Source organism: Arachis hypogaea, chromosome 16, assembly GCF_003086295.3.
Source record: "Arachis hypogaea cultivar Tifrunner chromosome 16, arahy.Tifrunner.gnm2.J5K5, whole genome shotgun sequence".
Taxonomy (NCBI): domain Eukaryota; kingdom Viridiplantae; phylum Streptophyta; class Magnoliopsida; order Fabales; family Fabaceae; genus Arachis; species Arachis hypogaea.
In genome coordinates, this window is record NC_092051.1 from 128,601,614 (window position 1) to 128,617,358 (window position 15,745).

Consider the following 15,745-nt stretch of genomic DNA (forward strand, 5'->3'; position numbering starts at 1 on the left):
CTCCCCCTAATGTTGGAAATTTTGATTCATCAAAATGACAATCCGCAAACCGGGCTTTAAACACATCACCAGTTTGTATCTCAAGATACCTCACTATAGAGGGAGAATCATATCCAACATATATCCCCAATTTTCTTTGAGGTCCCATTTTGGTGCGATTAGGTGGTGCAATGGGAACATATATCGCACACCCAAATATTCTTAAATGGGAAACATTTGGCTGCTGGCCAAAAGCTAATTGTATAGGAGAGAATTGATGATAACTCGTTGGCCTCAAACGAATAAGTGCTGCGGCATGTAAAATAGCATGCCCCCAAACCGAGGTTGGGAGATTTATTCTCATAAGCAAGGGTCTAGCAATTAATTGGAGGCGCTTAATAAGTGATTCTGCTAACCCATTTTGTGTGTGAACATAAGCTACTGGATGTTCAACACTTATTCCATTAGCCATACAATAAGCATCAAAAGCTTGGGAAGTAAATTCACCAGCATTATCAAGACGAATTGCTTTAATTGGATTTTCTGGAAATTGTGCTTTTAATCGAATAATTTGAGCCAGTAATCTCGCAAACGCCAGGTTGCGAGAAGATAATAAGCACACATGTGACCATCTCGAAGATGCGTCTATCAGGACCATAAAATATCTAAAGGATCCACATGGTGGATGAATAGGTCCACATATATCACCTTGAATCCTTTCTAGGAATTCAGGGGACTCAAATCCAATCTTTACTGGTGATGGCCTTAAAATTAATTTCCCTTGAGAACATGCAGCACAACAAAATTCACTAGATTTAAGAATCTTCTGGTTCTTTAGTGAATGTCCATGAGAGTTTTCAATAATTCTTCTCATCATGGTTGTTCCCGGATGACCCAATCGGTCGTGCCAAGTTATGAACTCATTTGAGTTAGTAAACTTCTGGTTTACAGTGGCATGTGATTCAATTGCACTAATCTTGGTATAATACAACCCAGATGAAAGTGAGGGTAATTTTTCTAATATAACTTTCTTATTTGAATCATGAGTTGTTATACATAAATACTCATGATTTCCCTCATTCATCGTCTCAACATGATATCCATTTCGGCGAATATCTTTGAAACTCAACAAGTTTCTCAGAGACTTGGTAGATAATAGTGCATTATTTATTATAAATTTTGTTCCTCCAGGAAACAAAATTATAGCTCTTCCGGAGCCTTCTATCACATTGCCTGAGCCAATAATAGTGTTAACATATTCCTCTTTTGGCACAAGATGGGTAAAATATATATCACTTTTGAGAATAGTGTGTGAACTTGCACTATCCGCAAGGCATACATCTTCATTACATATCCTTGCCATTCTTCAAAAACAAATAATAATTAAATGAGTAGTATGCACAGTTAAATTGAATACTTGATCAGAATTATTTTTCTAAGAAACACTGTACATAAAATAATGTCATATACTGAAATTTTATTTTAAAATTTGACACAATTAATAATTTCAAAATTCATAAATATTAATATTTCATTATTTATGTACATCACATTTGAAACTTAGATACATAGAAAATAAAACTTAACAATAAGTTCTTTACATTATTTATATACTTCACAATCCCATAGATTAAACTATTCCATCATTGATCAAATGACCAATATTTCCTTCAGGATCCTCAAAGAAATCAGATACATCATAATGAGTGGTGGAGTTCTCAGCATCATTTGAAACAAAATTTGTTTCCTTTCCTTTGTCGTTCTTTTTCAAAGATGCCTGGTAAAGATCGACTAGGTGCCTTGGGGTACGACAGGTACGAGACCAATGGCCCTTTCCACCACAGCGGAAACACTTCTCCTCGGTTGATTTATTCTGCCCGATATTCTTTTCTTTGTCCCACTTCTGGTGAGATCCTCTCTTTTGAACATAATTCTTTTTCCTTCCATAATTTTTCTTGTTATTAAAAGCTTGCCATTTACCTCTTCTGGGGTAATGATTTGCCGCATTTACTTCAGGAAATGGGGCGGCGCCAGCTGGGCGCGCTTCATGATTTTTCAATAACAACTCATTGTTGCGTTCAGCAACAAGAAGGCAAGAAATTAACTCAGAATATTTCTTAAACCCTTTCTCTCGATACTGCTGCTGCAGGAGCACATTCGAGGCATGGAAGGTTGAGAAAGTTTTCTCCAACATATCATGATCAGTTATTTTTTCCCCACACAATTTCATTCGTGAGGTGATTCGAAACATTGCAGAATTATATTCATTTATAGATTTAAAATCTTGTAAACGCAAATGCGTCCATTCATATCGGGCCTGAGGAAGTATCACCGTTTTCTGATGATTATACCTTTCTTCAAGGTCTTTCCAAAGATCTGCAGGATCTTTTAATGTAAGATACTCATTTTTCAATCCTTCGTCAAGATGACGACGGAGAAAAATCATGGCTTTAGCTTTATCCTTCTGGGATGCATTATTTTCAGCCTTAATGGTATCTCCAAGATCCATTGAATCAAGATGGATTTCAGCATCTAGTATCCATGATAAATAATTGTTTCCAGATATATCAAGAGCATTGAATTCAAGATGAGAGAGCTTCGACATAATGAAAATTTGTTACCTGAGTCTTCCTCAAAATTTGATCAGAGTCTCGTGCTGATAACGTGTTGTGAAATAAAAGATATATATAATAGAGATGTACAAATAGAAGACTCTAGTATTAAAATAATTAGCCCAATAATAATTTATATATATATAATAATATTATATGTTGTAATGTGTATATATATACAAAGATAGAAAGAAGTATTAAAAATAAAGAGAGAGAGAATCGCATCTGTTTATTGTTGCAATTTCAATATAATAAAGATGGTTAATATTGCTATTAATATTATATGTAAAGAGTAATAGAAAATAGAATTTAAAATACTTATAAAATAAAATAGGAGAAAGAATTGTAGTAGAAATATAAGGAGAATAGTATTTGATTGTAGCATAAAGAGGGAATAGATTTCTTGCTTCTGTGTAAGAAAGAAAAGAGAGAGTATTTTTATTTCTTGTTGTGTGTTATACGTAAAGGCTATGATGTCTTACTTATAGTAGTACAAAATCAACCTTCATTAAAGGTTGGTCTTCAAATTTCTTCCTTGAAAATAAATCTTTGCATGGGAAAGATTATTAACCGCCCAATTGATAAATGGGCATTCATTTCATGTTTATCCCAACACTAGTTAACTATTATTAGTTGCATTTCTTATAGGTTACTTAGCGAAATTATTTTTTAATCAGCCTCTTTCCGTTAATAGGTGTCATTCTCTTGGTTGTTGATCAACTTTTAGCTAGCCATCACCTACGAGGCTATGATCAGCATTAACTTAGCCACTGTAAACGTGGCCTATATAATATTCACATATATGTCTAAAACGAGCACAACAATTATGTGTTTATATTGAATACGTTATATTTATATAAATCATTAAATTTGATTAAATAAAAATTAAAGACTAATATAAAAAAAATATTGATGGGCTCTAATAAATACAAAATATTTTAGTATATAAATAAATACTTTAAATAGTAATACTTTAATACACAATATTTTAAAGGGTAACATAATTTTTTATTCTTAAATAATTAAATATAAAATATATAAATACAAAAATATGAATATTTTTTATTTAATAAAATTAATTATTATGTAAAAAAAATTTATGATATTAAAAAATTATATTAAAATAAAATTTTAAACTGTAACATAAAAATATAAAATAATTAAAATTTTATTTTATATTACTTGACAAATAATTAGATTATTATATTCAAAATTTATTATCTAACTAATTTTATTAAAGATATTATTATATAATATAATTTTTCATCAAAATATTTTAAAAATATAATTTATTTAAAATATTATATATAATACATGAAAATATTAATCTTTTTATTTTTTTCATTTTTTTTAAAAACATAATAAATAATATAATTCTAAAAATATGCCTATCAAATTACGTATTTACTTATATTAGTAAGACCTAAACTAATCAAGCTTACGTAATTAAAAATATAAAATATATAAATACAAAAAAAATAAAAGTATTTTAAAAATATTATGACATTTACACTAAATATAAGTAAATATAAAACATATAAATATGCACATATTATTTATATGTTTTATATTTTTAATTACGTAAGCTTGATTAATTTAGGTCTTACTAATATAAATAAATATATAATGTGATAGCCATGCATTTAAAATTATATTATTTTTATTCTGTTTTTCTAAAAAAATTGAAAAAAATAAAAAAGTTAATATTTTCATGTATTATATATAATATTTTAAATAAATTATATTTTTAAAATATTTTGATGAAAAATTATTTATTTTTTTCATTGATATTTTATTTTGTTGTGCTTCCCAAGTTTTAATGTAGTTTTTAATATTTCTTGAAAATAGATTTTTGATCAAATTCAATTAGGAATAATAACTACTTTGTTTTCATTTGTAAAACAAATATAACCACTTATTATACTAATGTTATTTTGTAGTTTTTCTTCTAATTGAAAGAATACATTTTCTTTACAAAAGAGCTTTACACCGGAGATATTAAAAATATTAAAAATAATACTAAAACGAGAAATAAAAATGTATTTATATTTGTAACAACTAAATGTCCAAAAATTAAAAGAGTATAATATATATATCACACAACTAATTTGTTGATTTAAATATAGTTTAAAGTAAATACAAATATATTAAAAAAGATTACTTTTCATGCACATATTATTTATATATTTTATATTTTTAATTATATAAACTTGATTAGTTTAGATCTTACTAATATAAGTAAATATATAATGTGATAGGCATGTATTTAGAATTATATTATTTTTATTCCGTTTTTCTAAAAAAAATTAAAAAAATGAAAAAAAGTTAATATTTTCATGTATTATATATAATATTTTAAATAAATTATATTTTTAAAATATTTTGATAAAAAATTATTTTATATAATAATATTTTTAACAAAATTAATTAATTAATAAATTTTTGAATATAATAATCGAATTATTTGTCAAGTAATATAAAATAAAATTTTAATTATTTTATATTTTTATGTTACAGTTTAAAATTTTATTTTAATATAATTTTTTAATATTACAAAAATTTATTGTATAATAACTAATCTTATTGAATAAAAAATACTCATATTTTTGTATCAGAAATGTTTGGTAACCAAAGAAAATTAGCCAAAAACAGCCATAATTTGCCTTATTTAGCATTTATTAATTGTTGCGACAATTAATGAATGCTAAATAAGGCAAGTTCTGGCTATATTATTTGTCTCCCTAGCATTACCTTTTTTTGTATTTATATATTTTATATTTAAGGGTAAAGTACTAAATTGGTCCCCTAGGTTTGGGCGTAATTCTGTTTTGGTCCTTAAGGTTTAAAGTGTTCTATTTGAATCCAAAAAAGTTTCATTTAGCATCAATTTAGTCCCACAGTGAGGTCAAAATTAAATAATTAACAAAATGTCCTACATAACAACAGTATAAGAACAAAATCGATAATCTGGAGAACAAGTACAAGCTCCAGAGGCATAAAATCAACCATTGATACATCAATACATTTATTTATTATTTTTTTATAATATAAATAAAATATTTTCTATAAACCTAAAGAAAATGATAAATAAATGTATTGATGCATCAATGGTTGATTTTGTGCCTCTGGAGCTTGTATTTGTTCTCCAGATTATCGATTTTGTTCTTGAACTGTTGTTATGTAGGACATTTTGTTAATTATTTAATTTTGACCTCACTGTGGGACTAAATTGATATTAAATGAAACTTTTTTGGATTCAAATAGAACATTTTAAACCTTAAGGACCAAAACAGAATTACGCCCAAACCTAGGGGACCAATTTAATGCTTTACCCTATATTTAATTATTTAAGAATAAAAGATTCTGTCGCCATTTAAAGTATTGCGTATTAAAATATTGTCATTTAAAGCATTTATTTATAAACTAGGATATTCTGTATTCATTAAAGTCCATCAATGCTCTTCTTTTATATTAGCCTTTGATTTTTATCTAATTAAATTTAATGGTCTATATAAATGTGGCGGATCCAATAAATACATAAGTATTGTGCTCGTTTTAGAAATACAAATAATAAAAACATTTATGGTCGAAACTATATAAACCCAACAAAATTAACATAAATCTTCATTTGAATTATTTATTTCCCCCGATTCACGTATCGGATTCTTTTTATCGAATTAAACTCAGTCGTCTATTTCAATTGTAAAGCAATAATTGAGAGGGAAAGGCAATAAGGAATAGCTAGGTTTAATGGTTTATTTATGGATAAACAACTTCCCCATCTGAAAGAAAACAACACGTTAATCGAATGAATGCTCTTGAACAAAAAGATGAAGGATAATGTAATCAATTTGCCAAGGCGATGAATCATGAGTGTAACACAAAATATTATCAAGAATATATGTTATTGCTTGAACCAAAATAATGTTGTCAGAATCTAATACCTCAATAATTGAGGGTTCCAATTCCAGGTTTATTCATTATGCACGGTGTCTGTTTAAGTATTGATGGTATGTCGCAAGAGTCAAGACCATGGATTTTATGACCAAACGAAAATTAATTAACAGGTTAAGAATAATTTTGCTCAATAAAGTATAGGTCGAAAATTTTTTTTATTTTTAATTTTTTTTAATATAAAATTGTCTATAAGGTTTAAAACAAAATTTTAAAATTGTCTTTTTTATTTAAATATTAAAATTTTGGACCAAATTACCCATAACAAATAAATTATAAAATAAAAAAAAATATAAAGAGAATGTTTCTGTTCCTGCAAAGGAAGAAGGGAAGAAGAAGAAAGGGAAACGGAAGAAGAAGAAGAAGTTATCCACGATCTACCTCTGCCTCTGCTTCCACCACCACCTCCGTACGATTTTAGTCCCTAAGGTAAGGACGATTTTAAAACGAAGTTAAACCTTAAGGACGATTTTGTATGCAAAAAAAAAAATTAAAGACAAAAAAATTTCAACCTATATGATAGAGACCAAAATCGTGCTTAATCCTAATTAATAAACACTAAGCAAAAAGCTAAATTCTAGGATTTATTTTGTTTCCTCCTCATAGAGTACAAGTTCAATTTTAAAGTCATTTAATTTTTAAATTTTTTTGAAAATATGTGTGTTATTTTTTTCACGTTTTAATATATTTCGTAACTTATTTATTATTTGAATCCTTCATAATTATATTTTGTCAGAGATATAAAACTTTGCATATCATTTTAATTGTCTATCCTAAAATTTTATTTATATTTATATTTAAAAAAAAGTATTATATCAATTGAACTTAAAAAAAAGAAAGAAAGTGTTATTGCAAATATGTAAAACGTTAATTTGCTATGGATGTATGTAGTGTTAAGCTATTTCACTAACAAAGAGTCACTAAAAAAAAAATCACTTTCATCCTATTAGATTTTGAGTACCATATTTGTAAAAGACACACTAGTAATAGTTATTGTTAGATGTATTCTGCTAAAATTTTGTGTAGTACCTTACTAGGATTTTAGGTTGTTACCACTCGTTTATTCAAAATCAAATTTTATTTACGCTAAAATAGTTGTATTCCTGATTAACTTGTGCTTATTAATCCACAATGAACGAGATAGGTGGGAGTACAAGGAGAGATCAGATTGGTATGGAGAATACAGAAGAGATAGTGTGTTTAGAGGAAGAAGATATCAAATCAGATCAGAGAATTGTTTAAGGAGCTTAGTTGGAAGGTTGATGGTGAGATAGAAGTTTCAGTATGGGCATGATGGAGGCAGCATTTTCTGCGATCTGGAACCAACCAGAGGGATTTCGATTGAAATACCATGGTGAAAATATTTATCGATTCTTCTTCGCTAAAGACGTCATGTGATAAGGGTGGAAAAGGGATCTCCATGGATCTTTAAGCAATATGTAATCTAACGTGAGGTGCTGGAGTACAGAGATGAATATTGAAGAGGCGAATTACTCACTAATACCTACCTGGATCCAATTATAGGGTATACTAGACCATTGCAAAACGAAGGAGGCTGCTCGTAAGATTGGAGAGAAATTGGGTCAAGTGCTGGAGGTGGAGACTTACATGATGAGAGGTAAAGAGGATCGGATCATGAAGGTGAGGATTGACTTGAATGTCACTCACACGCTGAAGCAGAGTATTAGAATGGCTAGTCCAAATAAAAAAATTTTTGAAGTTCAACTGAAATATGAACACCTAGAGATATATTGTAGTTTCTGTGAATTTATTGGCCGTGATTCCAGAAATTGTAGTAAATTCTTGAAAAATTCAGCTGATCTGAGTCTAAAAGAGGATAAATGGAGTTCTCAACTACTGGCAGAATTCACAAGGTGGGAGATGGAGGATAATAAGGAGAATTTAATCCCAAACATTAATAAAAGAGAAAGAGAAGGAGATTAGTTAACCAAAAAGTCAACCCCTGTTAGTCTCATAAAAAAAAATTTCCAAGTATCCTATAATGACGTCAATAAAAAAAATCATGATCCACATCAAGCCTAACACAGAAAATCAAAACTCCCCAACACTAGACCTGCACATTCATAATCCAAACAAACTATCACCAATTTTCCTATCTCAAAACAATAGTAGGAAATATATCCCTGCAGGAGCTGAGGAGGTAAGGGGAGAGCTATTTTATATGGAGGAAGTAGGCACATTCCAGCGGGACAGCAAATCTAGTAAAGACTGTAGGAGCTTCAAGAGGCAGAAGATTAAGCATTTAGCACGTCAACGCAATGAGGCTGGAAACATCAAGACGATTATAGGGATGAAACGTAATGAAGAGGTTAGGAAGGAGGAGGAGGAAGGTCATATTGAGAAAGAAGAGTCAGTTGAGAGGAATGCTGATTGGGGTGAGGGTGTCAACCCACTAAAGGCACCCACGGGGCTATGAAGTTGGTAATGTGGAACTGTCAGAGTTTGGAAAAATCCCTGACAGTTCACAATATCAAAGAGATTCAAAATTCCCATTCTCCCGAGGTTGTGTTCTTATGTGAGACAAAGAACCAATCCTTGTTAGTGGAAAGACAGTTAAAAAGTGTGGGTTTCTCAGAGATATTTTGTGTTAATCGTAACGGCGCAGCAGGAGGCTTGGCTCTTGTATGGAAGGAAGGAGTGAAGGTGAAGGTGAATAGAAGTGCAGAATTTTATATATCCTTCTTAATTGAAGATCAAGAAAGAAGAATCACATGGGAGATGTTAGAAGTTCACCTACACAGTACTGACCAGCTGAGAGATAATCAATATGAGGCCTTGCTGGAGATTATTAGGCAGCCAGGAGACAGATATGTTGTCATTAGTGATTTTAATGTCATATTATCATCAGATGAAAAGGAGAGAGGAAGGAAAAAATCGTTTCAATCCATTCAGAAGTTTCAAAACTTTATGAACCAAGGATGCTTGGTGGATATGGGGTATCTGGGGGAGAAATTTACGCGGTGGAATCATAGTTGTCAAGAGAGAACAGTCAGAGAGAGACTAAATAGAGCTTTTACGTCACTAAAACTGAGGGAGGAATATCCGTTGGCTACAATCACACGTCTGGATGATATTGGTTTAAACTATCGCCCTTTGCTATTAAACACAAATTCAGTAACCATCAAGAGTAAAAGGAAGTTCAAGTTTCAAGAGAGATAGTGTGGGGAGGATATGATAGATACAATTATTAATGAAGTGTGGCAAACAAGCATTTCTAGCTCTCTAATGTACCAATTATTTCAGAAACTAAAGCGTTATAGATCTGAAATAGTCAAATGGCAAGCTTCGGGGGTAGGAAATTCAAGAAAAGAAATGGAAAAGATTGCGACTAAACTCTTGGCCTTGAAGGAGTATCTTAACTCTGCTAATAAAATAGAGATCTTACAGCTAGAAGAAGAGTTGAGTAATGCATGTATTATGGAGGAAAGGTTTCGGAGGGAGAAATCAAGAATCAAATGGCTTAAATGGGGAGATCAAAACACAAAATTTTTTTACTCCAAGAGTCAAGTTAGAAATAGGAGAAATAAGATATATAGAGGTTAGAGGATGAAAATGGAGAGTGGTGTACTACCCCAGAAACAATTGGGGCGATAGTGCAAAGATACTTTGAAGAGTTGTTTACAATAGAGAATCCTCAAGATCCTTCCCATGTGCTGGCTGGTTTGAGAAAGAAGGTTTCCTTTGAGACTAATCGGCACCTTACTAAACCGATTAGGGAAGATGAAATTAAGAAGACAGCTTTTTCTATTAACCCAGGGGCTGCCCCATTAGATGATGGATTCACGGAAAAAAAATTTAGTTCTATTGGAGGATCATTAGAGGGGATGTGTGCAGGGCAGTCAAGAGCTTCGTTGGTGGAGGAAGAGATCCTAAAGAGTTTCAACCATACACAAATTTGTCTAACTCCAAAGACTCCAAATGTAGAAAATATGTCACAGATTCGACCCATTAGCCTAAGCACCATATTCTATAAGATTATATCTAAGGTACTTGTCCATCGCTTGCAGCCTCTTATGAAAAGAATAATTAGTGATAATTAAAGTGTATTTATTAGAGGGAGACTTATTAGTGATAATATTCTTGTGGCTCATGAATGCATACATTTTTTAAAGAATAAATCTTTTGGAAGCACTGATTTAGCACTAAAAGTGGATTTGAGCAAAGCCTATGATCAGGTAGAATGGAGTTTTGTGTGTTTCGCAATGAAAAGCTTGGTTTTTGTCGAAGTGGATAGAATGGGTGAAGGAATGTGTCACTACTATTTCTTATTCTGTTATTGTAGAAAATTCTCCTATTGGTTTTTTTAAACCAAGTAGAGAGCTCTGGCAAGGAGATCCCCTCTCACCCTACCTTTTTCTATTATGTGCAGAAGGTCTATCCTTTCTGCTCCACAAAGGAGAACAGGATAATCTAATTTAAGGGCTTCGGTTGAACAGTAGATGTCCATCTGTCAACCATCTTTTATTTGCTAATGACTCTTTACTATTTTGTAAAGCAACACCACATAATTGTGTTAATTTGATTAATGTTATTCAGCAGTATGGCTCCCTAAGTGGTCAAATCATCAATTTCAGTAAGTTTGCAGTATTTTTCATTAAAAATACCCCTTATTCTATTAAGGAAGAACTAGCTACTTTTCTCCGAATTTCCAATATTGGTGCACATGACAAATATTTGGGTCTTCTATCTATTGTTAACATATCTAAAAGTCAGACATTTGCTTATGTAAAAGATAAGGTTTCAAAGAAGCTATAAGGTTGGAAGCATCATTTATTGTTAGCAAGCGGAAGAGAAATCTTAATCAAAGCTGTGGGGTGTGCTATACCTATCTATACTCTAAGTTGTTTCAAACTGCCCAAAATTTTACTAGATGATATTCACAAAATGATTATGCAATTCTGGTGGGTCAAAAACAGAATGAAAAAAAAAAAAACTTCAGTGGACCAGCTGGGATACAATGAGCAGAACTAAAGAGGAATGAGGTATGGGGTTTGAAGATCTCAAATCGTTTAATCTAGCGATGTTAGCAAAACAAGGGTGGAGACTAATGACTAAACCAAATTCTTTGTTTTTTAAAGTCTTCAAAAGCAAATATTTTAGCCTTACCTCTTTTTTGGAAGCAAAACCGGATTTGAGACCATCTTGGACCTGGTAGAGCTTACTGGAAGGCAGGAAAGTCTTGGAACAAGGTACCAAATGAAAAGTTACAACACAGGGTATAGTAAAATTCAAAGAAGTCCCATGGTTTCGTAACTTACCTCCATTCTGATTACAGGAAGAAGACTACAGTGATGAAAATTTGATTTGACTAAGACAACTATTCAATGAGATAGGGGGTTAGAATATACATATCATTCACAGTGTGTTTAGACCCAACATAGCACAACAGATCTGCCAAATAGACATTGAAAAAAGTGAAGATTCAGTCATTCGGATAAATCATGATTCAGGTCATTATAATGTTAGAACGGGATATGAAGTAGCTTACAAGTTTTTTCATAAGCCAATTGAAGCTCTTTATGCCAGATTCAAAAGAAGACAACTATGAAAGAGAATCTGGGAGGTTCGATGTCAACCAAGAATTAAGGCCTTTCTATGAAAACTTGCTCATGAAGGGCTAGCGTTGAAGACAAATCTTCATGAGAGGATAGCTCAGATCCCCAATTTGTGCCCACGCTATTCTTCACTGCCGGAAACGCACCTTCATGCGTTGATATTTTGTCCGAAAGTTATGCAAGTTTGGAATCAATCACCAATAGCTAGCGTAATTCCTAGAGATCCAAATATACAACCATGGGAGTGGTGGTTTCAGTTGATGGAAGAGATGAGAAGAGAAGATTCAAAAGAAAAATTAAGTCAAGTGAGCTACCTTCTATGGCAAATCTGGTTGTCCAGAAACTCTCTCATCTTTGAGAATTGCATAGTTGAGGCTGAGAAAATTCTGTCCCAAGCTCTGAAATTTGTGAAAGAGTATGGAAGACTTAGGAGGCATAGCCACCGAAACTGAAGATAGAAGAATATCTTGACCTATTGTTCTAAATCCTTAATGCTTTAGCTTGGTATTATTATTTTTTTTTTAGGAGTCCCCCTAATTTATGTTTATTGCATATGCTTATCCTTGATTTTGTGAACATTGTAATCGAACCATCTGATTACAATAAAGGTATTAACTTTGATAAAAAAAATAGTTATTGTCGGATTTTTGAATCTGACACTAATTTACCAACGGATTTTTTAGTGTTGCCATAGAAAAATTTGACTTACTAAAAATTAGTTTTTTTATCTCTATTTATTTATTTAATTTTTTGAAGGAAAAAAGTTTCAACACACCCAAAGTATGGAGAAGTCTAGAACATACTTAAAACAAAACAAAACAAAAGAAAGAAAGCAATAATAGAAAAAAAAATCCCTTATGACCCAAACACCTTTTTTATTAGTACACCAAAAAAGCTTAAGAAAATTATATCTAAAATTGTTGTTAGTGATTGTCAAAATGATCTTGCCCTTATCTCTCAAATAGAACCTTAAAATGTGAAAAAAAGTCCTTGATGATCCATCATGGGTCAAAGCAATGGAAGAGGAGATGATCCAATTTGAGAAAAATGAAGTTTGCACATTGGTGCCAAGCTGATGCGTGAGCATCTTATACGTTTTTTCTAGTTGTTTTTATATTGTTTTTAGCTAGATTTTATTATGTTTTAGTGCAAAATTCACCTTTGGATGCTACTTTGAGTTTTTCTTGTGTTTTTATGATTTTAGGTGAAATTCGGAGCAGTTTGGAGAAGCCTGGAGCAAGGAACAAAAAAGTTGTCAACTCCCCCTTAGGCACTAAATGCCCAACCTGACGTTCAATGCCAGCAAAGGGGCATGGAGTCATAGGCGCAATTCCTCTTTGGGCGTTCAATGTCCAATCCTGACGTTGAACGCCAGCTTGCTGTCCATTTCACATCAATTGGGCTTCCAAAGTGGATTTTAGCACTTCTTGGGCTTATCTTATTTTTGTAATTTTTAATTTAAAATAATATTTTTTAGGTTTAGCATTTATTGTTATTTTTTTCTAGTATTTAACGAGGAGATCACTTAGATTAAAGGAGATCTTCTTCGATACTTTTTAGAAACCTATTTTCTTTGTAAAGTTATGAGCAACTAAACCTCCTGGTTAAGGTTAGGAGCTCTATTTATTTCTACGGATTAATATTATTACTTTTCTATTTTAATATATGTTTGATTCAATTCTAAGGTGTGTTTTCATTCTTAATCTAATGAAATTAGGTGGAACAGAAGTATGACCCTTTTTCTACATGAGTTCTTGTGATACTCTGACTAAGATCACCTGAGCTACAGCTTGAAAACACTCCTCCTAGATTGTGAATTACCTGGACTAATTAGGATATGTGACATGAAATCCGGTTAGTTTTGGGTAATTGGAGTTTTTGTGGCGCTAAACTATTTTCCTAAACTTCACCCTCTGATCTGAAATAATTGACCTTGTTTGTGGTATTTTAGTAGGATTAAAGAAGATTAAATTGCTAAGAAATTAGGGTTTAATTACTTACAGTTTGCCATAGAATGAATCATTCATTGTTAAAGTAGTTGGTAAGAAGTATTGATCCAAAAAGATAAACATCTCCGAGACCTTAACTGTTTTCTTATATTGATTTTTCACCAACCTTTAATTGCTCTTCTTTATTATTTTATTTTATGTGTTTTCAACAACTGCTCTCTTTACTTTTCGCCTGACTAAGTCCATCTAGATAACTATTACTTGCTCAATCCAACAATCCTCATGGAATCAACCCTCACTCACCTGAGGTATTACTTGGACGACCCGGTACACTTGCCGGTAAAGTTGTGCGAGTTCTAATTTTCATGCACCACAAGCTCAAATGGCAAAAAAGTGATGAAAATCAAATGGATCTTTCAGAAAAAATTGGGTGAGAATGGTAGAATTACAAGAAACAAGGCAAGACTAGTGGCTCAAGGATAAGATCAAGAAGAAGGGATTGACTTCGATAAGTTTTTTGCTCCGGTTGCAAAAATTGAAGCAATAAGATTGTTACTTGCTTATGTCATACACAAAGGGTTTAAACTTTTTCAAATAGATGTCAATGTGCCTTTTTAAATGGTATTAGTGATAGAGAGGTATACGTGACATAACCTCCCGGTTTTGGAAACAAAGATTTCCCAAACCATATTTTTAAACTTTCTAAAACTCTTTATGGTTTGAGACAAGCTCCTAGAACTTGGTATGAAAGACTTAGCTTTTTCTTATTAAAGAATGATTTTCAAAGAGGTACCATAGATACAACTCTTTTTATTAAAGAATCTAATGATCATTTCATTCTTGTTCAAGTTTATGTACATGATATTGTGTTTAGCTCGGCTAACAAAGCCGTGTGCTGATTTTGAAAATTTAATGACTAGTGAGTTTGATATGAGTATGATGGAAGAACTCATATTCTTCCTAGGAATCCAAATCAAACAAACTCCTAGTGACTTTTTTGTGCACAAAGGTAAATATAACAAAGAGTTGGTTAAGAAATTTAGTTTAGTAAATTCAATAGCAATGAGCACAACAATGTATCTAAATTTTAAACTTGAAAAAGATGAAAATGGCAAAAATGTGGATAAGACAAGGTATAGAAAAATGATCAGATCTCTCATGTATCTCAATTCCTCTAGACCGGATATAGTTCAAAGTGTTGGAGTTTGTTCTAGATTCCAAACACACCGAAAAGACTCCCATTTTCCAGCCGTCAAGAGAATCATTAGATATATACATGCACTTATGATTTTGGTCTTTGGTATCCTAAATCTAATGAGCTTTGTATAGTGGGTTATTACGATGCAGATTTTGCCAGTGATCAATTGATCGAAGGAGCACTTCAAAGATTAATTACTTTCTTGGACAGTCACTAAACGTGTGGGCCAGCAAGAAATAAGCTACTGTTGTCTTGTCCACAGCCAAGGCTGAATACATAGCCACTTTCTCTTGTTGTTCATAATTATTGTGGCTTAAAACCCAACTTGCATATTACAAATCGTAAGTCAATAGTATTCTCTTAATGTGTGATAATATGAGTGCAACAAAAATTTCTAAAAATCCTGTTTTGCACTCTAAAACCAAGCATATTGAAGTGAGATTTTACTCCATTAGAGAACATGTGCAAAAGGAAACC

At 31.6% G+C, this 15,745-nt stretch overlaps 1 protein-coding gene across 1 annotated transcript; it reads left to right on the forward strand.

Moving 5' to 3' along the window:
* The first annotated feature begins 8,978 nt into the window (after positions 1-8,978).
* On the forward strand, positions 8,979-9,725 carry LOC140180230 (uncharacterized). The gene has a single exon (XM_072220678.1). The coding sequence runs from the start codon at positions 8,979-8,981 to the stop codon at positions 9,723-9,725; it is 747 nt and encodes a 248-aa protein (XP_072076779.1).
* Positions 9,726-15,745: the final 6,020 nt, after the last annotated feature.